General features: G+C 34.9%; 6 protein-coding genes across 13 annotated transcripts in view; 1 reads left to right on the forward strand and 5 right to left on the reverse strand.

Annotated features, from left to right (window-relative positions):
• kcc (kazachoc) overlaps positions 1-27,587 on the forward strand; it is a 214,378-nt gene that overhangs the window by 115,878 nt on the left and 70,913 nt on the right. Inside the window, exon 1 of one of the 8 annotated variants that reach the window (XM_053765022.2) lies at positions 20,032-20,128. The exons of the other annotated variants lie outside the window; for them this stretch is intronic. Coding sequence (XP_053620997.1) covers positions 20,071-20,128 — 58 coding nt within the window. The 5' untranslated portion in view covers positions 20,032-20,070. Of the gene's footprint in view, positions 1-20,031; positions 20,129-27,587 lie in introns of those variants that run through there. 8 annotated transcript variants of the gene reach the window in all.
• On the reverse strand, positions 530-2,302 carry LOC128681393 (trypsin CFT-1). The gene is made up of 4 exons (XM_053765251.1): positions 2,152-2,302; positions 1,481-1,664; positions 1,114-1,372; positions 530-865 (listed from the first exon to the last, which is right to left on the reverse strand). Exons 1-4 carry the CDS (start codon positions 2,195-2,197, stop codon positions 569-571), a joined length of 786 nt encoding a protein of 261 aa, XP_053621226.1. The 5' UTR covers positions 2,198-2,302; the 3' UTR covers positions 530-568.
• LOC128681400 (trypsin CFT-1) lies at positions 3,321-8,003 on the reverse strand. Its single transcript, XM_053765262.1, has 4 exons — positions 7,896-8,003; positions 5,268-5,451; positions 4,878-5,133; positions 3,321-3,679 (listed from the first exon to the last, which is right to left on the reverse strand). Exons 1-4 carry the CDS (start codon positions 7,939-7,941, stop codon positions 3,383-3,385), a joined length of 783 nt encoding a protein of 260 aa, XP_053621237.1. The 5' UTR covers positions 7,942-8,003; the 3' UTR covers positions 3,321-3,382.
• Positions 11,571-13,630, reverse strand: LOC128681417 (trypsin CFT-1-like). Its single transcript, XM_053765287.1, has 4 exons — positions 13,542-13,630; positions 12,958-13,138; positions 12,375-12,633; positions 11,571-11,924 (listed from the first exon to the last, which is right to left on the reverse strand). Exons 1-4 carry the CDS (start codon positions 13,585-13,587, stop codon positions 11,637-11,639), a joined length of 774 nt encoding a protein of 257 aa, XP_053621262.1. The 5' UTR covers positions 13,588-13,630; the 3' UTR covers positions 11,571-11,636.
• LOC128681410 (trypsin CFT-1-like) lies at positions 14,027-15,841 on the reverse strand. Its single transcript, XM_053765275.1, has 4 exons — positions 15,752-15,841; positions 15,168-15,348; positions 14,589-14,847; positions 14,027-14,373 (listed from the first exon to the last, which is right to left on the reverse strand). The coding sequence occupies exons 1-4, from the start codon at positions 15,795-15,797 to the stop codon at positions 14,077-14,079; spliced, it is 783 nt and encodes a 260-aa protein (XP_053621250.1). The 5' UTR covers positions 15,798-15,841; the 3' UTR covers positions 14,027-14,076.
• Positions 16,220-18,243, reverse strand: LOC128681386 (trypsin CFT-1-like). Its single transcript, XM_053765238.1, has 4 exons — positions 18,129-18,243; positions 17,557-17,740; positions 16,849-17,104; positions 16,220-16,554 (listed from the first exon to the last, which is right to left on the reverse strand). Exons 1-4 carry the CDS (start codon positions 18,178-18,180, stop codon positions 16,258-16,260), a joined length of 789 nt encoding a protein of 262 aa, XP_053621213.1. The 5' UTR covers positions 18,181-18,243; the 3' UTR covers positions 16,220-16,257.

A 27,587-nucleotide genomic window follows, 5' to 3' on the forward strand; every position in this document is an offset into this window, starting at 1 on the left:
TGATTGACACAAAAAGTCATATAATTTCATGTTTAAGAAAATCCGTCTTTCATTTAAGATAGAGAGATATACTTTATATTCTATCACACTAGTAATATATTGTATATTAACATTATTAATTCGCACAGTTGCAATGTAATGGATTGATAAATTGGTAAGTGCTATGCTATCCATATTATCTCTCTGAAGTGATTAACTCCTCATTTATTATCATTTTATTTTATCAAAATGCATATAACAAACACTTTATTTCCAAGTACTAATTTCTCATTATAATCTTCACTTCTTATAATACAGTAGAATTTTATATGTCACGAAAAAGAAGCTAACATGTGTAATCGAACACAACCGGAACTACTTTTTACTATCTTGCTTTTCATTACCGCACACACGTCCAAACGGTAGTCACAAAACGATTTTACTACACAATCATTGTACAAAAAATAAGTATATTTAATATAAATGCGAAAGTTTAGATATGTTGTTTTCTATAAATAAATTGTCAGGTATTTAGGACTTAAAAGCGATATTCAATTACCAATCATATTTATTTTCGTAAAAAAAAAACTTAGGCGTTAGCCTGAATCCAGGCAGTGTAGCGGGAAACGCGAGCGTTAACACCAGGGTAGAAGGAATCGGCGCAGCCAAGACCCCAGGAGCAGACACCGACGACGATTCTGTTGTGGAAGAGAGGGCCGCCAGAGTCACCCTGGCACTGGTCGCGACCGCCGACGTCCAACCACCCGGAGCACAACATGTTGTCGGTGATGGTCCAGCCAGCAGAGGCATAGCGAGTCCTGCAAGTGTTCTGGTTCACAGCCCAGATCTGGACTTGACGGAGCTGCTCAGAGAGGGAGCCACCAGCCTGGAAGAAAACAATAACTCATTAGCAACTATGGCTTTGTAAACAAGCAATTGATATGATGTCAGAATTCTTCATTCTACATAAAATTCACCACATGTGCAATAAGATGAAGGAAGTCTAAACCAAGCATTTTAGAATTTTACTTAATGGAATCTCTTAAATCTGGAATCTCCTAAATCTGTGATCAATTTCTTCAGGATCAGTGTTATTTTAGTATTTGTGTTATTACGCTATTTCGAGACACTTACAGAGGTTGTGCCCCATCCAGTAGCCCAGACGACTTGGTTGTCACCCAGGTTGTAGTTGGCACCAGCGATGCTACCAGCGCGGATGTTGTTGCCGTAGTTGATGGTGCCAACAACGCGGAGGATGGCGACATCATTGTCGTAACGAGCGGGGCTGTTGTACTGAGGGTGATTGATCAGTTGCTGGGTGGTGAAGACGGATCCGCCGCTGTTGGCGTTTGTGGATCCAAGACGCACTTGCCATCTGGCGGTGGCGTGGCCACTGAAAGAAAAAATAAGATGATTGATCATTTCCATTTTCGTAAATTTTAAACTTCATCGAAGTTCATGTAAAATCATCAGCCTTATTGTTCATAATCATAATACTTACACGAAGCAGTGAGCGGCTGAGAGGATGGACCGCTGGTTCAGGATGGTACCTCCACAGGATTGCCTGTGGCCAGTGGTTCCCCAGGAGAACAGCAGAGCGGCCATCTCAGGCCACTGGCTGATGTCGGTGACCGTACCACCAACGATTCTTTGGGCGTTGGGGTAGGGGTCGGAGGGAACCTCCGCTGTTAAAAAAAGCATTTTACATAAGAATTATTTTGCTGCCTTTGAGTAACGGATGTCAATTGTGATTTCACCTTAGAATACAACCACTCCATTTCTCTCCGTGGATGTCATACAAGACGATTAAAGGACGCATAGACTTGACAGTTGATAGACAATAATAGCATTTCCATGAGGGGTTGACGTCAGAAAGGCGACCGGTGCTAAATCACAGCCAAATCTTATAAAGTTTCTTTTTAACGCTAACCCGGGCTATGAGGCGTCATAGTACCGAATTAAGAGAAAGTTAAAGAGAAATATACAACGCTATTAAGAAAGACACAATAAATACAAATATCACAAAAAGTTTTTCTTAGTGGTAATTATTAGTAATTTTTTTTAGATATGATGTGACTTCTAAATCATAACATTTAGTTAGTTTTTAAAACGAATCATTGCTTAGTTTCTATGGATTTCTTTTAAGTATAATGAATGATTATCAAACCTCACCTGCAAAAGCAGCTGCGACCAGCGCCAAGACGATCAGAGTACGCATGGTTATCCAATTCTTCTTCAGTAATGAAACTGTTACCTTAGACCAGTATTTATACTTAATTACTATTATTATTATCACGATAATCTCTTAATTTGGAAGATTTAAAGGATTAATTGATATTATATTTTTGTATGAGCAAGACTATGGATACGTCAATTACTAAGTATTCATTATCCTTCATCAATCTTATCCTAATTTATCTATTTATGTTTTTCCCGAGATAAGAATAGAAACACTTATTTTCGTCGAAGTTAAGTATCAGTATCAATCTAGTCTTCAACGAATTAATTTTGTAAAACATTTGAAAGAATTGTGCATTTAAGAAGCATGACCATAACGTAATCGAATCTTTTGAAAATTCGTTTGAATATTTTTGTTCGTTTTCTGTTTAAATATATGCAAATAAGGAAACTTACTAAATAATTACTTACTATAAAAATGTTTTAATATTAACCAATGAATATGTAAATATAAGTTAATTTAAATAAGTTTACAGGATTTTTACAGGTTTCCATATATGGATTTCCCCTATAAACTTCATCAATTTTATTCCCCATTCGTTTCATGGTTTGGTAACAAAATTCCTTTAAAATTATTTCGACTTCCAGGTAAATTTATGTTTTTCGATCGGAAAATAAAATAAATTCGTAAATCACTGGAAACAACTTTGATCGGCAGAATTTTATTCTTTTCATATTAATAAATGTAAGTATGTAAATTTGTACATTTTATATTTAGTATTTAAATTAAAGTCTCTCAATAAAGCATATGAACTTCATTAGGTAACAATGGAATTACTCATTTAACACATATCTGTAATTTAATTATAGTAATTTTGTATTACTATTTCACTTTTCATATAATCATATAAAAGTAAATTTAATTCATAACCAAAACCATAGTAAGTACCATAGTATTCCTTCCAATCTATTTATCAGTCCATCTAAAATTTTATCTAAATTGGTGATTCCGGTGATGAGAGTTATCACTTAAAAAGATAAATCGTTAGTTGTTAGTCATCGCACGAAAATAATAAAAAAGAAACTATTTAAAATAAATAAGTAAATATAGAATATATGAAAACTAAAACAAAAGGCTCAAAATTAACGAATAAAATATCGAATTAGTTTCCGGTAATCATATGGCCATGTTTATTTCGAGAAAACCATCGTGTATTTAAGGTATTTATGCATTAGCTTGGATCCAACCAATGTAGTTGGATACACGAGCGTTGACACCAGGTAAGAAGGAGTCAGCGCATCCGATGCCCCAGGAACAGATGCCGACGACGTTTCTGTTGTGGAAGAGAGGGCCGCCAGAGTCGCCCTGGCACTGGTCGCGACCGCCGACGTCCAACCACCCAGAGCACAGCATGTTGGGAGTGACAACCCAGTTTCGGGTTGCGTAGCGGTTGGTGCAAATCGCTTGGTTCACAGTCCAGACTTGGACTTGACGCAACTGCTCAGATGTAGAGCCAAATTCCTGAAACCAGCAATATCTTTAATTAAAGTTTTATTTTGTTAATTCATACAGTAATACTGAATCAATACATATAATAAAATTGAAGAAAGGCCAAATTTATACATTGGATATATTTTTTAAATTCTTCATTGAATATACTTAGTTACTGATATAGATGACGAAAATATGGTTTTGGAAATTTTTGTCTATCTGTCTGACTGTCTGTCTGTCTGAACGCGCATCACTTGAAATCTACTCGACCGATTTGCTTGAAATTTGGTATGTACCTTATATACCGGGTTAACATTTTAGATACATTTCATCCCGGTAAATGGTCAGGTTCCCGTAGGATAATTGAAAAACTAATTATGAATCAAAAATGCTTCAGAATCCCGGGTATCTTATAGACATTTCATCTCGGAAAAGAGGAGAGTCCTGTAGGAAAAGTAGATACATTTCATCCCGGTAAATGATCAGGTTCCCGTAGGATAATTGAAAAACTAATTATGAATCAAAAATTCTTCGTAATCCCGAGTTAACATCCTACAGACATTTCATCCTGGAAAATGAGGGAAGTCCTGTAGGAAAATTAAAATAACAATCCACGGAACCGATTTACTTTAACATTTTGTAGAAAGGTATAAACAGAATATAAATAGTTTTTATCGATTAAAGCCTGATATAGATATAATGGGCGCAAAATGTATAAAACTCTTCCTTAATGAGTGAGTGACTGACTGACAGACAACATACACCCGAAACTGCCGGGAGGGAAGCTGAAATTTGGCATATAGGTGAGTGTAGGTGAGCACTAAGAGAGGATTTTTGGAAATTCTACTCCGAAGGGGATGAAAGGGGTGAAAAACTGTAAATATGAAAGTTCTACACCGTTGAAGTTAGTGGCTTGAAAATTTGGATTTTGGTTGTTTACAACAAAGTAATGAATACGTGTAATCTATGATAATGGATATAATTTATCTATAAACATTACAATATACATGCAAAAGTTAGTACGGATTTTTATCAGTATCAGACGAAACCTCAAACATGATAGGTTAAAGTTAAAACAGAAACAACGCATATAGTAGTTTCTACACTAAAATGCCATTTAGAGTCTGAAACGCAAAGTCTTGGTACTTTGTTATACATCAAACTTCACAAAGCGAAAATTTGAATGGCACTGAATAACTAGTGAGACCAAAAAATATTTTGCGCTTACAGTATATCCCCATCCAGTAGCCCAGACGACTTGGTTGTCACCCAGGTTGTAGTTGGCACCAGCGATGTTAGCAGCGCGGATGTTGCTGCCGTAGCTTATGGAGCCAGCGACGCGGACAATGGCGACATCATTGTTGTATCGAACGGGGCTATTGTACTGAGGGTGGTTGATCAGTTGCTGGGTGGTGAACACAACTCCTCCGCTGTTGGCGTTGGTGGATCCAAGACGAACCTGCCATCTAGCGGTGGCGTGACCACTGAAATTATCAGGGATTTAAATTACTTAGATGATTATACGCTACAAGTTAATATGCTCCATACACTTACTATACAGAGCATAAATTGTGAATTTTCTTCCAAAAATAATTTCTAAAAATAAAGTAATACATACACGAAGCAGTGAGCGGCTGAGAGGATGGACCGCTGGTTCAGGATGGTACCTCCGCAGGATTGCCTGTGGCCAGTGGTTCCCCAGGAGAATAGCAGAGCGGCCATCTCAGGCCACTGGCTGATGCTGGTGACCGAACCGCCGATGATCCTTGAGGCATTGGGATAAGGGTCTGCTGGAAGTTCAGCTGAAATTAAGGTATATTTTATATTACACTGCATCTTTTCCCAGGTGTTTTCCTTATATTCATATAAAACTACTCTCTCTTTCCCTCTCATGAGCGTATTCCCGGTTTTGCAGGTCTTGCAGGTTTGGCGGCCGTTGAGCATCGAAACCCAGGGTCCGCTTTTCAACTTTTTCATCATCACTTGGCACAGTCGTCAGCATCCCTAATTGACAGACCAGATTTATAAATCTGGTCATAACTTCATAAAAATGATACAGTCTGATAGAAAAACTTACCACCTTACTATCTTACTACCACAAGGTGCCAGGGCCTGACTTTACAATTGAATTACCAACCTTCCCCGCGCATTTCATACCACGTGCTAACGTTTAAATTTAAAGTTAAAAAGGGAATCAAGCATAAAAACGCTCAGACGAAAGTTTTTTTAAGTGGAGTTAAAACTTTTAAATGAGCAATGAATTAATTAGAACGATCTAAAGAGAAAAATACAGTATTATAACATTGAAACCATTATCGTGCTAAGAGTACAATAAACTTTATACAAATAAACTACGGCTTCGCAAGAATCACCTATAAACAAACCTTCGAGAATGAATGTCTAAATAACAGTGAAAACTGCATCAAAATCCGTTCCATGGATTAATAGAAAGCTTAGAAACAGACATATGGCGGAGGGCGATAGAATTTTGGTTATTATTTATATAATAATCTCTAAATAACCCACGTCATCTCTGGCAACATTAATTCCACCCAAATGCAATTTATGAGTTATCTTGGAAAGAATAACATGCTTTATGTGATAATAACGAATTCATGAAATGAGATAAATAAAAATCTTTTACATCTCTCATATTCGATAAGTAGGTCCCCATTACCCCCAAATGGGGCTTGTACGTGACCAATTAGCACAATCATATAATCCATATAATAATCCCTAGGGCGGTAAGTAATTAAAAATAAATATTTCACTCTTTCAAAAAGTACGCGTACATCTAACCTCATATTGGCAATAGACATCATGCATTCAGCCCAATGACCAAAGAGGTGGCTTCGCTATTCAGCCTTGTCTTCCTATAAATATATTAATCATCAATTTTAAATAGGTATCGAATGCCGAAGCTCGATTTCGTTCTTAAAAAAAAAATAAAAAGTTCTTTACTTGGTTCTTTTCAATAATAATAGGCGGTAATAGATAACGTTTACTTTAAATATTGTTTGTTTTGGGATTTTTTTATTGCGTTTTTTTCTACTTACCTCACAAAAAAATGTAAAGCAGAGTAGTTAGCTCGGGTGTAAGCATCAATTGCACCTCGAACTATAGGCGCCCTTGCTAATTTCGGACTGCAATTGGTGCCTTACAGCCCTTGGCTACTAATCTACTATTCCTGAACGGCTTCTGGGCCCGGAATGTACATATGCGCGTGTACCCAGTACACATAAATCGGATAGTCAGGCTTCTCGCTGATCACCCTCAAAATGGGGGGTGGGGTTATAATTTTACACAATAAAGTTTTAAATAAATAAATATCATTATTTGTAAAGTATTAATTTGACGACCTCGTTGTCGCAGTGGTAAAGTGCTTGCCTCTGAATTAATCCCGGGTTCGATCCCCGGTCGGGTTATGATGGAAAATGATCTTTAACTGATTGCCCGGCTCTTAGATGTTTATCTATGTATTTGTTATAAAATATAGTATCGTTAATATCCCATAACACAAGTCTCGAACTTATTTGGGGCTAGCTCAATCTGTGTGATTTGTCCTAATATATTTATTTATTTACTATGTATTTAATTGAATTATTTATGCCATTAAAAAACATGCTGTAAAAACCCAAGTCTCGCAGCTCAGTTTTTCTACCGTAAAAAGTTGTGAGATGTATGTTACCTAGTCGATTAATTTATTTAGTCCCTACTTAAGGGACCTTCTGTCTTAAGTCATTACGCAAGTTATTATCATATCAATATTAAAAATCTTTTAGGTTTTAAATAAATAGATTGACTTGACCATCGCTTGAAAACACAATGTATCTTACAAGTAATAATTTTTTTAAATATTTATTATAAAAAAAAATTGGTTTTTGATAATAAATAAAAATATATGATCATGGTTATGTAATACTAGTGTAAAGAGCATTTAAATATGAGCATTAGTTACTGAATTGAATGAGAAAAGAAAAAGGCTGCATTGAAGTTTGTTGCGTCTCTTCTTCTTCACCTGCCCTTTGAAAATCTTAGTTTTAAATAAATTTTTGATGTCAATAGTGATGTATATAATTCTAAGTTTAATAAAGAATTTTCAATTTAAATTAATATCTGTAAATATATGTTCTATTTCAAGTAACCACAATATAAGAAACTTTTTCGGGATAAAACATAATTTCCTTTCATTACGAGGAAAAAAACACTACTAAAATTACTACTGAAAAAAAAATTGAATTCTTACCTGCAAAGGCAGCGGCGACCAGTGCCAAGACAATTAGAGCACGCATGTTGTTCCTCTTCGGTTTTCATTACGTTACATCCGCGATCTCCCAGTATTTATACTAGATACTTATAGCATTATCTGTATTTTAAATATAATCGGTATTTTGAAGAGATAATTGTGATATCATTTGGGCTAGACCCCAAGACATTGGATAGATTTTTACTCGCGATAAGGTGTACATATTGTGATTGTCTTCATAGAGCAGTCTGTCGCAAAAATCCTCCTGAACAATCCGTTTCAAAGTATTTCATATTTACTTTTTTTATTTAATGTAAAAAATAATATATATTAATTTGAGAAGCTTATTGTAAAGAAGGTATATCAGTATTTATAGAATTTAGCTAATTAATGTTTGCCTTTTTAATTTAAGTAATTTAAATAGTAAGGTTAGATGAAATGCCTATTAATGATTTTTTATAAGCTTTGATTTTACATGGGTTATTAAATTAATTTATGTTTGGTAATCCAAATAAAATAATTATATATTTAATTTATATAATTATAAAAAATACATAATTATAATGAAACAATAAATTATTTAATTATGTATGTATTTTCAAATTCATCAATATTTTTAGAAAATACCTATGTTCCCATTAGTATCAATAAATATTAGGGATGTATATGTATAATCAATATTTTTAGAAAATACCTATGTTATATGGAACATAGGTATTTTCTAAAAATATTGATGAATTTGAAAATACGTATAACAAGTTATCTTTTAAAAATTCTTTCTGGATTTATTAAATGTAACAATAAATGATTGAGGGAATCAATTAAGCAATATCAACGATTTCAGCAAGAACTCTCTAGTTCTTGCTCTCTAGTAAGTACAGTACAGTTTACCTTCACCCAATGTCTTACTACCCAAATTCTTAATCTATAAAAAAATCTGCACGAAAAGTCTGCAAAAATTACAGACTTTATATAAGCATAGTGGCAAAAATATAAATAAATATTCAATTATGAAAGATGAAACAAAACAGTCTGCAATTTTGATAGTCAAAATAGTGTACAATTTTTCTAGTCAGCTCAACGAAAAGCTTGATATTAAGGAGTTGTTCTTGCTTAATTTTATAATTGTTCTTTTAATTGAAGAGATTGTTTTGTGATTTCATGAAAATATTACTTATTACTTATTGCGAAAGCAACATTAATAATGAAGTCCCTAAATGTAAGTTACGGGCACAGCTAGCTTAAAACAAAGTAAAAAATTAATGTTTGTTGAATGTTTTTTCGCAGTAAATTATAATTAGCTAGATAATATTCGTTATTAGTGTGGCATTTATTAGATATTAATATAGTTTGGACATACTGGTAAGTAATTTCAAAGTTAAGTTCGGTTAAATCAATTCAATTTATAAAAAAATTCTTGAAGTTTTCATGATTCTTCGAAAGTCTGTTGAGTATTTAAAAGTCGAAGAAAAAACCGAAATTGGTATTTTATGAAGGACTGCCGACGTAGGTATATACACCTGTCCAAATTATAGGTTTAATAGATCTCGAACTTACTTTGGGGCTAGCTCAATCTGTGTGATTTGTCCTAATATATTTATTATTTAATATATTGTGACATAGGTAGCTTCACTAATCAAATATTTTTTTGATATACTTGGCATCGACTTCCAACTCAAGAAAATAATAATTTATAGTCTCTTACAAGCACTTGTAATAGGCACTTTTAGTGCTTATTTCATTACAAGTTGATGCCCGCGACTTCGTTCGCGTGGCCGAAAATTTTTATAAGAAATCAAAATTAGTAGAGAGATTATATTGGGTCTTTTTGTTTTACCATCTTTAATATTGATAACTGGATTTTTTAAAGTCCTACCAACAGTACGTCTACTTCTATTATTGATTTTCCATACGGCTGAAAGCAAACATAACTAAGAACACTCTCGATAAAATTCTCTTTGAAATAAAAAAAACAGTAAATCAGTATCGATTCATCCGTTTGACTACTTCGATACCACGGACAGACATACAGATACACAGACACGTAAAACTTAACTCTCTACCTATCTAAACTATCGAGGAGTTATCTCCTCTCCTTCTTTCATTGGAGGATAAAAATGCTCCAATGTATTTAGTATGAGTACTTAGGTACCCTATTATATTTCTCTAAGGTACTCCAAGTGTCCAAAAAGTAAACCGGCAGCCAATGCTTAGCATTCAGTTATTGTGTACTAGCCGCGCCCCGGAACTGCGCTCCCGTGGGAATTTCGGGATAAAAAGTAAGTACCCTATGGGTTATTCCACGTTATATTCTACCCGTTTACCAAATTTCATAATAATCCATCCAGTATATTCTACCCGTTTACCAAATTTCATAATAATCCATCCAGTAGTTTTTGCGTGAAAAAGTAACAAATACACATAATATTAGTAGGATTATAATGCAAACTTGAAATAAAAATGTTTAATAAAATACTGTGAGTTTTCATGTCTCGATGTCATGTCAATGCCATCAGTTGAGTTTACAAAATTGTGCTGTCCGAGAGCAAATGCTCAAGTCACTATAAAATAACGAAATCGCTGCAAGGTTACCTACTATATTCGAAAATCTTAGATTTGTCCGAGATCCCATTATCAGATCTTAACACTATGTGTGTGACCAACTTGCAAATAGATTTGTTCCAATTGACACCTGGAGAGGTCTCTTCGAGTAATCGAGTAACATACATCTTTATACATATTATAAAACAAAGTCCCCGGCCGAGTCTGACTGTCTGTTCGTGAAAACTACCGGGCAATTTTTCGTATGATTTTCACCAATACATAGTGTGATTCCTGAGGAAGGTTTAGGTATATAATATATTATGTTTTACACAGGAAAACCGAGACGAGCCGCTAGAAAGAAAATAAAAATAAAATATTGTGACGAATTGGAAACACTCTTTTTATGAAGTCAGTGAACCGAGTGACTGTATATGCCTGACTGTGACTCTATAAGCAACATAAAAAAAATCAAATTCTCATTGAAAAAATATTTACATAAGTGAAGCTGCTTGCCGAAGCTAGTATCAAAATAGATAAGATTATTGAATATATGAATTTGTTGGGATTTACGTTTAAGTCCCAATGAAAAATTGATTAGCTTTATCATTTTATCATTGGTTTTCCATTTCCGACAATAAATTAACTAAAGATAAGTAGCATCCTTAGTCTTGTATTACCAGCGGGTTACTCTTCAGTCCATAATCGTAACTGATCTTTAATAACCTGTTGGTTATCAACGTTCAGTCAGGTTTGGTGGTGTGTGTATTTAGGATACCTGATGTGGACACTCTTTGGGAATGTTATGTTTGTCTATCTCTTTACACTTGGGGCTATACTACGATATCTGTCCACAATTCTTTTTTAATTTTAATTTTCATACTACGTTAAAAATATATTTCAATTTCATACTCCCAATGCTGCAGTTACCTTTAACTTCTTCTGTTGTTTCTGTAGATTTTCAAAATATTGATTGAATAGTTCAAGTAGGAAATAATTTATATTCGCATTGTTAAGTATTTCTATTTACCTGCTATATATATTTTAATACTAATGATCTGCTTTATTTCTCTCTTTCGTTAACGGCCTATAGTGCCGCGGCAGTTAAAAATTCATATCAAATGAAAGATGCAATTTAAAGACGACATATGAAACTTTAATTCATTTAATTGTTTAAATAAAACACGAAAGAGTCAATAATTAGGCATTAGCTTGTATCCAGGCAATATAGCGTGATACACGGGCATTAACACCAGGGAAGAAGGGATCAGCACAGCCGGCTCCCCAAGAACAAACGCCGACAACGACACCATTGTGGAAGAGGGGGCCACCGGAGTCTTGAGTACACTGGTCTCGTCCACCGACGTCCAGCCAGCCTGAGCACAGCATGTTGTCAGTAAGTCTAGCACCATAGCGGGATCTGCAAACGTCTTGGTTGATAGTCCAGATTTGGACCTCTCGCAGCTGCTCTGAAGGACTACCTCCCGCCTATAAAGAAAATGAAATCTTTTACAACTTCTAAGTGAATTACACTGTCAACGTTGACGATACCTTTAACCTGCACAAAAAATGTAGAGTACGTCATTTTGTATAAACGTCGGTGGCGCGCAGGTTAAAATCAACGTCAAACAATTCACTCAACTGGTACAATTCACTCTAAGTTATATTTATACGAAGTAATACAGTATTCAGCTCTTAAATGTATAAGAAGAATATTATTCCTGATCTCTGACTGACTGACAAGCATTACCAATGAGGGTCGACATCAGGCAGGCGACCCAGTTGTAAAATCATAGCCAAATCTTCAAAATTTAATGGGTTTTTTTCATAAATGAACTGGGTTTTGGGGCATCCCAAGTCCGAATATAACCGGGAATATGTGAAAATGAGAGATAAGATCCTAAGAACGGCACGTCACTAGGTACTATGTATACTTACAGAGGTTAATCCCCATCCAGTAGCCCACACGACTTGATTGTCGCCCAGGTTGTAGTTGGCACCAGCGATGCTTCCCGCGCGGATGTTACTGGTGTAGGTGATACTACCAGCAACACGCAAAACCGCAATATCGTTGTCAAACATCACCGGAGTATTGTACAATGGGTGGTTGATTATTTGCTGTACTGCGTACACAACTCCTCCGCTGTTTGCGTTTGTGGAGCCCAGTCTCACTTGCCACATCGCTGGCGTGAAGCCACTGCGAAGATGTACACTCAGATCAATAACAGACGTGGAAAATAGGGCAACTAGCGACATATATAACCATAGTACATAAACGTTGTACTTAGTTTTGTCTTATTTAAAGTATTATAATAGTTACCAATGAAGAAGCTGTATAATTCACATATAATTGCTATATGTCCAGTAGGTACATCTTCGTCACGCTTAGTATTTACGGTACAAGACCACATGTTCTGGACCATACAATAGGCACATATAAAACTTGCGGTCAATTGGAAATATCGATATTGTTGATATTGATCGTGGCAAGCGGAAATCAATCGCGGAATCAGTTACTTACACAAAGCAGTGAGCAGCCGACAGGATCGACCGCTGGTTCAGGATGGTGCCTCCGCAGGATTGCACGTGACCAGCAGATCCCAAGGTAACCAACAGAGCAGCCATTTCAGGCCATTGGCTGATGTCAGTCACCGAACCTCCAACAATCCTTGAACCACGGGAAGCATATGTCGGAAGTTCAGCTGTATGAAAAATGTCTCCAAATTAAAAATATACCTACGAGAATAACATTTTGGTAGGATGTTCCTGAGTAGTTCCACATCTATAGTTAATTTTAATTAGTTCTGATGAAGAGTCTTAGAATAAGTAACCTGGGTGCTTTCCAAATATGAGAAAGAATTGCGAAGTTTGTGTTTTTCTGCACAGATTAAAGTTACCGTCAAAGTTGACTTTGACTGCCTTTGACTAGTGCATCCCACTTTACATCAATGCCTAATACCATAATGATAAATAATGTTACTATTTTATTAGTTACATTGTAGTTACCAGTTCTCTAATGAGAGATGAACTGATTTCATGATATTCATAATTTTAGAAAGTTAGGTATATATCACATTGTAAAATGTTAAACATGTGCTTTCTTACCCGCAAAAGCGGCTGCAACCAGCCCTAAGAAAATCAGAGTGCGCATGTTATTCTTTCTGTCACTAATGAATAAATATTTATGTTTTTCTGTTTTTATATAATTTATTTTATCAAATAAGCTTATTTTTGAAGATAAACTAAGATATTATGTATCTGCGTTAAAACCCCTCTATGCGTATGGCTATTATTATTTAAAAAGATCATCACGTAACATTATAATTGAAAAAAATATAAAAAATCATTAAAGACTAGAAAATAAACAAGGAAAATTAACTCAGTTTTTTTAAATTCTTATTGTGTATACAATTTTACCATGTTTTTTATGACTTTACAGGCATGTAAATAAATATAGTTTATAGGAAATTACTTTATTTATTAAAACATGTTTTACTTTATAATGTATGGGGATTTGAACGAATATTTGATATATTTTCAACACTTCAAAGATTGTTCTCATGTTAGGACTCGTAAGAAAAAATAGAATGTAGACAGGTTGGTTAAATAAAACAAAAGACAATTTATTATTAAACTAGCTCTATGCATTAGCTTGAATCCAAGCAGTGTAGCGTGATACGCGAGCGTTGATACCAGGGAAGAAGGGATCGGCGCAGCCGAAGCCCCAGGAGCAGACACCGACCACGACTCCGTTGTGGAAGAGGGGACCACCAGAGTCTTGCGTGCACTGGTCGCGACCACCGACGTCCAACCAACCAGAGCATAGCATGTTGTCAGTGATGGTCGCTCCAGCAGATCCATAGCGATTTCTACAGATATCTTGGTTCACAGACCAGATTTGGACTTCACGTAACTGCTCTGAAGGACTGCCACCCGCCTGTTGTAAAAATCAGAAATTTTACATGTTATTTCTATTAGAACTATACTAATAATAATATTTGTAATTGCGAAAGATTGGATGTGTGTGAGAATATGCGTATTTTTCAGTCTATATCTACTTGTGGGTTCCTAGTCCGAATATAACCGAGAACATGTGAAAATGAGAGATAAGATCCTAAGAATGGCACGTCACTAGGTACTATGTATACTTACAGAGGTTAATCCCCATCCAGTAGCCCACACGACTTGATTGTCGCCCAGGTTGTAGTTGGCACCAGCGATGCTTCCCGCGCGGATGTTACTGGTGTAGGTGATACTACCAGCAACACGCAAAACCGCAATATCGTTGTCAAACATCACCGGAGTATTGTACAATGGGTGGTTGATTATTTGCTGTACTGCGTACACAACTCCTCCGCTGTTTGCGTTTGTGGAGCCCAGTCTCACTTGCCACATCGCTGGCGTGAAGCCACTGCGAAGATGTACACTTAGATCAATAACAGACGTGGAAAATAGGGCAACTAGCGACATATATAACCATAGTACATAAACTTTGTACTTAGTTTTGTCTTATTTAAAGTATTATATTTAGTTACCAATGAAGAAGCTGTATAATTAACATATAATTGCTATATGTCCAGTAGGTACATCTTCGTCCAGTATTTACGGTACAAGACCACATGTTCTGGACCATACAATAAGCACATATAAAACTTGCGGTCAATTGGAAATATCGATATTGTTGATATTGATCGTGGCAAGCGGAAATCAATCGCGGAATCAGTTACTTACACAAAGCAGTGAGCAGCCGACAGGATCGACCGCTGGTTCAGGATGGTGCCTCCGCAGGATTGCACGTGACCAGCAGATCCCAAGGTAACCAACAGAGCAGCCATTTCAGGCCATTGGCTGATGTCAGTCACCGAACCTCCAACAATCCTTGAACCACGGGAAGCATATGTCGGAAGTTCAGCTGTATGAAAAATATCTCCAAATTAAAAATATACCTAAGAGAATAACATTTTGGTAGGATGTTCCTGTGTAGTTCCACATCTATAGTTAATTTTAATTAGTTCTGATGAAGAGTCTTAGGATAAGTAACCTGGGTGCTTTCCAAATTTTAGAAAGAATTGCGAAGTTTGTGTTTTTCTGCACAGATTAAAGTTACCGTCAAAGTTGACTTTGACTGCCTTTGACTAGTGCATCCCACTTTACATCAATGCCTAATACCATAATGATAAATAATGTTACTATTTTATTAGTTACATTGTAGTTACCAGTTCTCTAATGAGAGATGAACTGATTTCATGATATTCATAATTTTAGAAAGTTAGGTATATATCACATTGTAAAATGTTAAACATGTGCTTTCTTACCCGCAAAAGCGGCTGCAACCAGCCCTAAGAAAATCAGAGTGCGCATGTTATTCTTTCTGTCACTAATGAATAAATATTTATGTTTTTCTGTTTTTATATAATTTATTTTATCAAATAAGCTTATTTTTGAAGATAAACTAAGATATTATGTATCTGCGTTAAAACCCCTCTATGCGTATGGCTAATAATTGAAAAAAATATAAAAAATCATTAAAGACTAGAGAAAATAAACAAGGAAAATTAACTCAGTTTTTTTTAATTCTTATTGTGTATACAATTTTACCATGTTTTTTATGACTTTACAGGCATATAAATAAATATAGTTTATAGGAAATTACTTTATTTATTAAAACATGTTTTACTTTATAAAATATGGGGATTTGAACGAATATTTGATATATTTTCAACACTTCAAAGATTGTTCTCATGTTAGGACTCGTAAGAAAAAATAGAATGTAGACAGATTGGTTTAATAAAACAAAAGATAATTTATTATTAAACTAGCTTTATGCATTAGCTTGAATCCAAGCAGTGTAGCGTGATACGCGAGCGTTGATACCAGGGAAGAAGGGATCGGCGCAGCCGAAACCCCAGGAGCAGACACCGACCACGACTCCGTTGTGGAAGAGGGGACCACCAGAGTCTTGCGTGCACTGGTCGCGACCACCGACGTCCAACCAACCAGAGCATAGCATGTTGTCAGTGATGGTCGCTCCAGCAGATCCATAGCGGTTTCTACAGATATCTTGGTTCACAGACCAGATTTGGACTTCACGTAACTGCTCTGAAGGACTGCCACCCGCCTGTTGTAAAAATCATAAATTTTACATGTTATTTCTATTAGAAGTATACTAATAATAATATTTGTAATTGCGAAAGTTTGGATGTGTGTGAGAATATGTGTATTTTTCAGTCTATATCTACTTGTGGGTTTCGATGAAATTTTAATTGGTACCTAGTGTTACCGAGCAATATAACAAGAAATAGTGCATAGTATACTAATCATAATCATTCCGAAATCCTAATATTATTAGTATTATCCCGAATTGCAGCCATCTTAGTGTGAACTAAGTCATGACATAGATTGTTTTACTTACAGAAGTTAATCCCCATCCAGTAGCCCAGACGACTTGATTATCACCCAAGTTATAGTTAGCACCAGCGATCCTTCCCGCGCGGATATTGTTGCCATAGGAGATGGTTCCAGCGACACGTAAAATGGCTATGTCGTTGTCATTGGTGAGAGGGCTGTACTGTGGATGATTAATTATCTGCTGGGTGGTGAACACAACTCCTCCGCTGTTGGCATTGGTGGAACCCAATCGCACTTGCCATCTCTCTGGAGCGAGGCCACTGAAAATATTGGACACCGTAAACGCGAGTTCGATTCGAGTCGATATTTTCAAGTCTTGACAAAACAGACAGTGCTTGTAGGTGAACTATGTTGTTCAACTTTTACCTTTTGTGGCATGAGGCTTAAAAAAAAAAGATGAGACGATGATCGCTGTCTATATAGTAGACTATTCAAATAATTTTCCATGTGATCGAGGTCTTAACATTATTGTTTGTAATAGTATGAAAAAACTTACTTAAATAGCAAAAATAATATGAAAGAAAATTTCCGAATCGATAACATATGACAGAATAAATAAGCGCAAAAAAAAATTTAAAAGCGACCCCCACTTAGCATGGGATAAGGGGCCAAGGGAAAGAAAAATAATTTTAAACAACAAATGCTTCTGCCGGTTCAAAAACCGCTGCATTTGTTAAGTTGATTAGCATTTGCTTCGATTAAAGATACTTACTAAAAACAGTGAGCAGCTGACAAGATAGATCTTTGATTCAGGATAGTACCACCACAAGACTGCGTATGGCCAGTAGTCCCCAAAGAGAACAGCAGTGCAGCCATTTCTGGCCACTGACTGATGTCGGTCACCGAACCTCCTACAATCCTTTGGCCATTGCGAGAAATTGATTCTGGAAGTTCCGCTGAACAAAAATAAAAACTCTTATTTTATCCTATTTTTTCTAAGTTCTAATATAATACTAAATTTATGCTTCATCTACCAAAGAATACATTTCTTGTGAACGGCACACCCTACTCGGGAAAATAACATTATCAGTTTTGAAAAAATGCTCCCATAATTCTAATCTTTTACTGTAGCATTCTGGAATGCCGTTATTAAGACCTGAATGGCTATTTTATGGAAAGCTATGGTGTCTTACCAGTTTTAGTACTGTCCTTCATACATAACTCGCATAGATTATAATCTAAGATAACTCGATAATTACCATTACATTCTAATCTTATTTATCTATTGAACTCTGAATATTATTCTTTAATTCACTATATTTCTATGAAAGATAATGTTCTTACCCGCGAAAGTGGCTGCCACCAGAACTATGCAATATACAATCAGCGTTTGCATGTTTGTTTGGCCTATTCTTTCCACTGATGTAATATTTACATTATTGTTGGGCTTATATACTTAATTGCTAATTTTATCATAGAGATTAACTGATATTATGGCTTACTATTGAAATCCATGTATTTATTAAAAAAAAACGGATTTCATAGTTTTTTTCAACACGTTTCTGTTGTCACCCGTAAAGACAGCGGAGGCCAACATCAAGACAGATTTAGATTAGGCTAGGTACCGCATGTATAGTATGAAAACATCAAGACAATCAACGAAACAAAAAATAATTACATTAGCCCTGTGTTTTTTCTATAATTAATTGGTAATTTAATTAAAGTAATAAACGAGCTTTCTGATATTATATTCAGAAGCAAAGGTGCAGACAAATTGTTAAACGGTTTTCCAATATCGGGCAAAATTTATAACTAGACGATTTTTAGTAACACCGTCTTTAACTAGATGAAATTGATAAATTAAAAAGTTACCGATGAATATTGAACTAGTTTTAATAGCTTTATAATAGCGTCTGGCGAAGGTGCGGGTGAAATCTTTTTATGAGCATTAAAACTATCACACGCCTTTTAAAAATATCTATGACGTAAGTAGTATCTCAAGTGTGACTTCTTGCACCAGATAAAAATATGTTTAATGCCAGCAAAGTAACTTTGCAAGCAGTGTTGCTATTCGAGCCACCGGCAACGGTTTCCACAGATAAAAGTTTATTAGTGCTGTTAAAATACTATCACGTACATTGTGATACAATGAATGGCTATGTAGAGGGTGTGGGTGGTACATACATCCCTGTGCCGGTAGAGGAAGGTGAGTTTAATGAACTGTAGTTTAGTTTAGTTTCATATAAAGATTGTATGAAACCAAGATCAATTTTATCTGAGATGGAATTTATGAGTTTTAGAAATCGATATTCTCTTTGTTCCCTCGGGAAGTAAACGTGATTTGTATGTAAGTATGACACATAAAGACACAAGTCAACTAATCAAAATAATCATGATTACAAATACTAAACTCAATTTCAAGAGCACAAAACAAATTCCAAGAGTCTTTATCGCTTCTCCCAATGTGTTTCTTTAGAAATGATTTCGATAAACATCTTGTTTCTAATTGCATTGAACTTCACTATCATTTCTTACTATAATCTAAGTAAACGTAACCTACCTACGTTCTTAGTAAAACACTTATTTTCTCGTTGTCGGCGATTGTCTTTATCTGCTATCATAAAACTATTACAGATAAATTTTAGATTAGCAGACAGATACTTACAGATGTAGCTGAGACCGCATATGATAAGGCAGAGTTGCTGATAAAAGCGTTATTTGTAGTGTGTGGCTCCGCCCTAGAATACGGCCACTCCATATCCACATAACTTAAGTAGATAGACAACCATAGTGTTAATATGATCCCAGACAAGCGAACTGTTGAAATTTACAACAGGGGGTAAATGTTTTCTTGGATCAGCGTTACAGCCCTGAATGCAACTAAGAACATGCTAGGAAAAGAAAAAAATATTGTATCTACACTAATTTATGTAAATATGTATATTTTTAGTCTAAAGTCTACCCTCTTTGGGAATGCTATTATTGCCTTTCCGCTGTTAAGCCTATGCTACATAAATGAACATTTTATAGCCATTTAAGTATATCACCGCAAATTGGCGCTTATAAAAGGATCAAGGCAAGATAAGGTAAACGATCATTTATCTATATATTTATGTTTTGCCACTTTCACATATTTATCTTATAGCCCTTTGTTCGATGCCGATTGCCTATCAGTCACATGCCTGATAACATAACCTAGTTTTTCTTGTATATATTTGGAGATCTGAATGGAAAGCCGCCAGTTATCTGTGTCAATCTCCTTTTGAAGTCAGAAATAGTAAGGAAAATGCGGCTTTTGTCTGGACAGGACAAGGATGGAGGAGCAGCATCGACGTTGTTAAGAGGTTAGATTCGTAGTTGTGAAAAGACGTCGTATGGATAGCTAATTCTATAAATGTACTTGGGGCAAAAATAATTTATTTGTATGTTTGTACATATGTATTAATGTAATATATGTATGTTTGTAACGCGATAACTTTCGAAACATTATTGCGTTCACGAGGTCTGACTAATTGTTAACTAGTCAACTAGTTATTCGCCAGATATACAAACCTTTTAAATGTCATCAAAATCAGACCAACCATGTTTTCTTGTTATGTCACAATGGAACGTATATACCTTTCTTAGGTACCTACCTAAGTAGTTAATATGAATTCCATAGAATGTTGTGTGTAGTTGTTAAAGTATTCGAAACATCTATTTGATTACCTTCCACTCCAATTACTCAAACTCCGAGTACCATCGATAAATTGCAGGTGCTTCTCCTCCTGCCCAGATTATCAAATTCGATCAAGGGAAAGAGCTTTTAATTGAAGAATTTTCTCAAAGGGGATGGGCTAGCAGCCTGTCAGTGCTGGTATTGATAAATGTGGCCTTCGAAATGAATTGTTATCCGGAAAACAATATAATCAATGTTAATATCACAGTAAACCGAAATAGCTAGGAGCGTTAGGAGATACGATCTCTGAAAGGAACACCTCCGGTTGTTTGCTACATTCGGCAAATATTCGGCTAAGCAGTATTATTATACACAAAGTAAATACCATGAGACGAATTCCAGTAACTAAACAATACGTCAGCGCTGATTTTATCTACAGCGTTTTATTAACATATGATATTTAAAATTGCAGTCAAATTTTATAAAATATGTATTGTGAAAGCAATAAATAAATTATGAATTTGCCGCACTCCGTTCTTTCAGCAATCGGTCAATGTCTATGTAGAGCGATAAAGGTATATTTTTGCTATAATGTTTCTCGCTCTATATCTTTATCCTGCTCTGAAAATATAGCAGATCCACAAGCAGAATTCAAAAACTGACTTAAATAAGTAAAAGCCAAGAAACTCCGTCACAATTAGGAGTACAAAGCGTCTAAAATTTATTTATCTTCTAAGAGGGCCCAGCTGAGTTCGCAGAAATTATTGTTGATACTGCCACCGCTTTATGACTGCGTCGAAATCAAGGGAATTCCCGCTCTGTTGGGTAAACCACATTTATACTCTCCTATATTAATACAGGCGTCTCGCAAAAAAAAAAAAAGAAAATTGGGGATTAAGTAGGTTCAAAATACGTTTTTTAATAATTTTGCTTAGGGTAACAAACTAAAGATATTTTATTATTCACTCACATATTACGATATGTAAATCAGAAATTTAATAATTTATGATAACTCAAGGACAATTTTCTTTACCTCTCCTGACCGAAATTCCGCTTCAGAACCATACACCAGGTGGTAGGTGGTGGGACTTTTAAACGGTACTTACCACCAAGTTTAATGACACTAGTGATCTTTCGTGTTGTGAATGTCGCCAAACCGTTCGCCGAAATTTGTCGAATTTAGTTCGGTTATTACATTGCTGGTTTTTTATTATATATAAATAAGAGCTCTTATATAAACTATGCAAATTTTGTATTCGTGTCGGCATCTTCACTTCACAGACAGACTTCGGCGATAGTGTGTAGCCGGTATAAGAGTAAATCAATAACCCAAGAATATATTTGAAAGCAAAGGCTCTATCTATAAAGATTTGATTGACCTAAATCTGTCTAATCTGTCTGTTAAACTGCTAAAGCTGACTTAAATTTACATAATATAATTATCAAGTTTATTCTGTCACTAAAAATAACGACAACGCTCCAGTAACTGTATCTAAGAGGGTTAACGATGGAGTTAACCCTACAGTAAATAAATACAAGTAGCCTGCTGATTGCTATCGCCTTTCCCGAGCTGAGGAATCGCTCCGCTTTGTAGGGTTAAGCGGATAATCTACGGGGTACTCGCTCGTTTTCATATTTCTCTTTTGTTTAATGAGATATGTTAAAGGTCAAACGGGCCGTTCACAGCAACTACTGCATTTAGGTGGTTTTTTTTTTCATATTTTTCTATTATTTTATGATATATGTTTAAGGACATACGATTATTTATTTTCGTTCGTAATTTTGCAGCTAAGCGATAATCTAACAAATAAATATAACGCAAAATAAAATTATTAGACTGGTATTAGAAAATTAAAATATTTTAAGATAACAAATTCGATATATAAAGTACTTATAAAAAGACCCTTTACATGCGTCCACTAGGAACACATTACACGCACGTAAAAGCTTTTTAGAATGCAAAAATAGTATGAAGTTATAATAAGGTTTAGACTTTTTATAGCTCCCTAGCTATCTCCGGTCTCCCTCCTTTCTATAAATAATAAACTATAACCTGGGACACATCGTTAGGTGAACTTGCGCTGAAAAATTTTTTGCCTGCGATTATGTTAAAGTTATTCAGTTGTAAACGTAATAAGGATTCGGTCGGTTATGACTAACTAGTCTTAGAATATTATATATATCCAATAAAAGGAACGGCATATGTACAACGGCCGACTTATCCCGTATTAATTTAAAATATGAGATAATTCAGCCGTTTTACAAATGTCTTTCCTGTAAACATTTTAGAGACGAATTTGCTAAAGCTACTTTATTGTGTTTAAATATCAAGCGTAAATGAGAAGAAAATAATATAAACATAGGTTTTAAATCTAGAGAAAGTATCATAAAGTACGTTATTGATTTTTAACACGGTTCTATCAAAATAATGTATAATGCATCGCCTACGTAAACAACAATATCGATTTCAATCGATTACCAAAACAGCCATATGGAATATTCATGACAATCCCCCAAAAAAGCAATCTGGAGATTACATCCGCGACGAAGGAACAACAAAGGGATTTTCCATGCCAAAATAAGCCAATGTACAGTCAACTGCATAAGCTGCTAAGCGACGGTAATATGTAGTCGTGAATTTGCAATAAATTTGGTTAGGTACGTTGTTGTGGTGTTGGCCGTACACAAATAAACGTCACGACCACCCAATAAAGTATTGATGTTCATTAGATTCCTATCGGTGTGCTCAGATATTAATGACACACGGATGTAGTTAATGACACACGCCTGGGCGTAAACGTTTTTGCCAGGCGTAAACCCATCTTCTAACTCTTTCTCTCATCCCCGCAAGTCCCCAGTCACATTAAATTAAATTAAAAATAAAACGACAGAACTATTTGTATGTTTTAATTACTAAATAACTAATCTATGCAAAAAAAACTCTCATTAAACTTTTAAAACTGTTATTCCAATTTCACAGACACGTACTGCAAAAGGTATCTACATAATTAATCCCACCACATTCATCTTTGTGACTGTCCGTGTTCGGTGCACGGAACATTAGCATTGCACTGACGGATCGAACATAAAAAGCTGCATCCACTAATTAAACCTGTTTGCATTTTTACACGTATTTTCTGCTATAGTCACAGTTGTGTCACGACTTTTAGCATGTAAACAATAAATGGGAGATAAGATATCAATATTTATTTTCTGTATTAGGTATTAACTTTTCTATATTCAAATCTTTTATACTTGCCCTAAATAATAGTTGACTAAGTATAAAATAATGTATAAATGCTTTCACTTAATGGAACACAACAATAAAAAGTCACTTTAATAGATCAATTTCATTTAAAGAAAGAATTCATATTTTTTTGAGAGATGGAAAAAAGTATCTGAATTGACTTTATGGCAACTAACCACCCTATTTTATATTGCAAATTGATTGTTAAATTGTTTCTATTATCTCCCTTATCAGCACGTGCCAATGAACACTAAAAATCGTAACCTACAGATAATAAGAGAAAAATACTAAAACAAATTAAATAAAACATCTACTATTCTATCCGGAAAGCCATAGCCATTTCACGAAAACGGTTTTAAAGATTTAATTAAGCTGCCAAGATCACTCTTCCAAAATAAATCTTCGAAACGCTTGGGACGCAACAATTGAAAGTTAAATAAAACAAATTTAATTAAAATTGAGCACACTGAAAACGTTTACCGGTAGAAAGCATTCGATTCCGCCTGGTTTCTTCTGATGAAATTACATGGAATGCTTTGGATCGTCGCCGGGAACAATTGTTAAATAAAATTAATGGTGGCATCCATCGGTCAGAATTGTAATTTAAATACATTAATACACTGAACATTATAACGTTTCTATGACTATTTACTATTCAATATTAAATAGTTCGCTTTCATTCTATAATACAAAAATAGGTATTCTGTGCTTGACATCGTAGCGATTCGTACCTGGTCTACGAGCTATTGCTACGCAATTTTATACTTGACATTACAAAAGTATCAGGGATTTGCCATGTTTATTTAAAACTTCATAATCTCCTTCCCTCAGGTTTCTGAAGTTCTGATCATAAAAGGTAAAAAAAAAATATGCAACAATTGTACATAATGATTTTGATAATTTGTACTACAAATTAAAATGTGAAACAGAATAAGCAAGAGTTAAAAATATACCATATCATTTTTGTTTAATATAGATTCTATAAGTTATTATTATGACACAAATAATAAGTAAAACTTATTCTACCTTTCGGGTTTATGTGAGTGGCTCGTGCTCGTACCTATTAGTAACATATTAATGTTAATTTGCCATATGTACAACATTTGCTTGACGAATTGACGATATGGTCAACCGATACGGTTATAGCAAACCGACTATAACCCCTTTTACGAGTATGATATGAAAAAGTTGAATCAGATTGAACTATCATAATCAGACACACACGGATGACCATAATCGGGAACGCACACACGCGCCGTGGAGGGTTGCGTGTGACGTCACGGGAGAAAAGGACGGCATACGGCATTATTAAGGCGTTTGACAAGGAGGAAATATAGGGCAAGCACCGACCTACCTTTTCTGATACAGTGGCAGTAGAACCTACCAACGGAGCTTGGTAATAAGATCGTTGCCTACTGGGAACAAATGGCCCACAAATTATAGATAGGGCTTATATTTTCGCGTGACGCTGGTCGTTAGATATGATATTCAGAAGTCTGTCGCGTAAAAGTGTATAAATATTTATATAAGCTATGCTATGACATATTTAGTTTTATGATAAATGTTGTTTATTTGCGCAATTACAACGTAGTATAAAACAAAGTCGCTTTCAGTTGTCTGTCTGTCACTATGTATACTTAGATATTAAAAACCGCACAACGGATTTTAATGTGAGTTTTTTATACAGTGATTCAAAAGGAAGGTTTAGTTGTGTTTTATTTATTATGATTTTACCCGAGCGAAGCCGAGTCGTGTCGCTAGTTTATATAAAGTGATCGATAAAAAAATAATCAATCAAAGAGATATAATGAAAATAACTATTTATTTACAAATTACATATTGGTCACATAACCACTCAGCATATTGTCACCGAGGTCACGGTTTTAGGTAACCATGTCGCTCGTCTGCCACAAATCAATCAAAATTCAAAACTGATTTTGAAAACCTGAAAAAATACCTACAGATAATTAATAATCAATAGATAACTGTCTTTACAGTTTCATTGATTCAAAGAACTTTTAAAGATTTGAGATAAGATTGTTTTAAAATTCAAAAGTAATATTTAAAAAGATGATAAAACAAGATAAATGTGACATACGGATGAATGGATTTATAATTACTCTACTTCGAATTACAATTTGAAAATTGTATGAAGGGATATATTTATGTACCTATGTGATGTTGATATTAATATAATGAATATAATTTACTAGTTACTCTATCCCAATTCTTATTAATCAGAATCATACGTATAATACAATCCGAATGTTTATGAGGTGTAATACTTTACAAAGAACCCGCTCCAATTATTATTAATTAAAATCCGCACAGTTAATGCGCTCGTAGGAAGCTGATAAGAATAGAATTTTAGTAGTGTTCATGATAAATAGGTGCTTAGAGAGAAACATCGAAATGTAGCGCGAAATCAAGTGTAAACATCAGAATAGTAAGCATGATTGTCTGCGACGCGAGCGAAGATCCGCCGCGCCGCATTGAATCAACTTTACGAAGCGTTGCAGGCGTGCTTCTTAAAGACATTTCGCTTGTTTACTGATATCTCAGCTCTATTTACATGGCTACTTCTTGTTTCTTTTAGGAAAAGTTGATAACAATGTTTGAAGATATTTTTACGTTTATCAGTTAATAGCTGTGCGTGAGGGAGATTCCTGTTAGCCTATTAATTACCTTCTTAATGTTTATTTTAAATATGAGTGCACTATGTGGCAATAAAACTTTTTTTTTTAAATATGAATATCAGTTTTCACCCGCGATTACGCCCACGTAATACAAAATTAGATACCTACCTTTTTAACTAATCAAGCGTAACGCTACAAGTACATTCGATATGAAGTCTCCCCAAAGAGACTTCATGCACGACCTGAATACCACACCGTTAACCTTTCACATAAATTCTAACTAGATGAAGGATAGATTAGACACCAGTGGGAATAATCTTCTGCCATTCTCTCGAAGCTTAACCAACTTAGGGTTCCTTTAGAATCTCATACTTTGTTGTTTTTAAGTGTGGAACGCTCTTTCACTTTGTTTGGCAACCAAACCTCACTGCCGACTCTGGAAATAAAGTTATCATTTGATTATATTTATTAATATTGATTATTTAATAATCTAAAAGCTGAAGCGTGTGTTGTACATATTAATGCATTTGTATTTATAAAAATGAAGTTCCTTTTTCAAACAGAGTTGCTCGCTATATTCAAAAGTCATGAATTTAAACTACGTAAAGTCGTTCAGCGTAAACCAACCCGATTATCACGATTTAAAATGTGATGAGTTTGTTCTTTGTAGCTCCTGGAACGGGTTGAATAATTATTTCTCGAGAAAGACTGTCTTTATCCATAATTTCGAAATTACTACAATAGTGAAGTTGCATCACTGCGGAGAATAACTTATATTTCATAAGACTGTTATCTTGACGAGATGTTTATTCTTATCGCTTTACATTTTACTATTATAGATAAATCCGCATATCGGTAGTTCTGCAATACCCGTGTAGGAGGACTCTGAACCTTATTGACTTTTATCACAACACTTTATTTTAACTCGTGACTGAAAATAATTTATCTGTTCTCTTACGATGCATCCAACGTAAAATTATCGCATCTAACCATTTGCAATTATTTTGTTTTTGGCATAGTAAAAAGCATAGTACATTATCGCATCGAATTATTTATTTATATATCAAACTTACATCTACATTTACAGGATAAGCCTAATACTTATGGCTGTCCGCTGTCTGTCTGTCCCTATGTACGCTTGGGTCTTTAAAACTACGCAACGGATTTTCATGCAGATTTTCCTAACAGATAGAGTGATTCAAGAGGAAAGTTTATTATGTATGTCGCAGAAAGGGTGAGAGCGTTACATTGTCAAGGTAGCT

This window comes from Plodia interpunctella, chromosome 2 (assembly GCF_027563975.2).
Source record: "Plodia interpunctella isolate USDA-ARS_2022_Savannah chromosome 2, ilPloInte3.2, whole genome shotgun sequence".
Classification (NCBI taxonomy): domain Eukaryota; kingdom Metazoa; phylum Arthropoda; class Insecta; order Lepidoptera; family Pyralidae; genus Plodia; species Plodia interpunctella.

Excerpts from the sequence above, each read along its gene's own strand:
- LOC128681417 (XM_053765287.1), bottom strand. The coding sequence starts at position 13,587 with ATGCGCACTCTGATTTTCTTAGGGCTGGTTGCAGCCGCTTTTGCGG. Across the intron at positions 13,139-13,541 it reads GGTTGCAGCCGCTTTTGCGG|CTGAACTTCCGACATATGCT; the intron begins GTAAGAAAGCAC and ends TTTTTCATACAG. Across the intron at positions 11,925-12,374 it reads CTGGATGGGGATTAACCTCT|GCGGGAGGTAGTCCTTCAGA; the intron begins GTAAGTATACAT and ends TTTTCTTTATAG.
- LOC128681400 (XM_053765262.1), bottom strand. The coding sequence starts at position 7,941 with ATGCGTGCTCTAATTGTCTTGGCACTGGTCGCCGCTGCCTTTGCAG. Across the intron at positions 5,452-7,895 it reads GGTCGCCGCTGCCTTTGCAG|CTGAACTTCCAGCAGACCCT; the intron begins GTAAGAATTCAA and ends CCTTAATTTCAG. Across the intron at positions 5,134-5,267 it reads TCAGCCGCTCACTGCTTCGT|TGGTCACGCCACCGCTAGAT; the intron begins GTATGTATTACT and ends TGATAATTTCAG.
- LOC128681386 (XM_053765238.1), bottom strand. The coding sequence starts at position 18,180 with ATGCAAACGCTGATTGTATATTGCATAGTTCTGGTGGCAGCCACTTTC. Across the intron at positions 17,105-17,556 it reads TCAGCTGCTCACTGTTTTTA|TGGCCTCGCTCCAGAGAGAT; the intron begins GTAAGTATCTTT and ends CAATATTTTCAG. Across the intron at positions 16,555-16,848 it reads CTGGATGGGGATTAACTTCT|GCGGGTGGCAGTCCTTCAGA; the intron begins GTAAGTAAAACA and ends TTTTTACAACAG.
- LOC128681393 (XM_053765251.1), bottom strand. The coding sequence starts at position 2,197 with ATGCGTACTCTGATCGTCTTGGCGCTGGTCGCAGCTGCTTTTGCAG. Across the intron at positions 1,665-2,151 it reads GGTCGCAGCTGCTTTTGCAG|CGGAGGTTCCCTCCGACCCC; the intron begins GTGAGGTTTGAT and ends TTTTTTTAACAG. Across the intron at positions 866-1,113 it reads CTGGATGGGGCACAACCTCT|GCTGGTGGCTCCCTCTCTGA; the intron begins GTAAGTGTCTCG and ends GTTTTCTTCCAG.
- LOC128681410 (XM_053765275.1), bottom strand. The coding sequence starts at position 15,797 with ATGCGCACTCTGATTTTCTTAGGGCTGGTTGCAGCCGCTTTTGCGG. Across the intron at positions 15,349-15,751 it reads GGTTGCAGCCGCTTTTGCGG|CTGAACTTCCGACATATGCT; the intron begins GTAAGAAAGCAC and ends TTTTTCATACAG. Across the intron at positions 14,374-14,588 it reads CTGGATGGGGATTAACCTCT|GCGGGTGGCAGTCCTTCAGA; the intron begins GTAAGTATACAT and ends TTTTTACAACAG.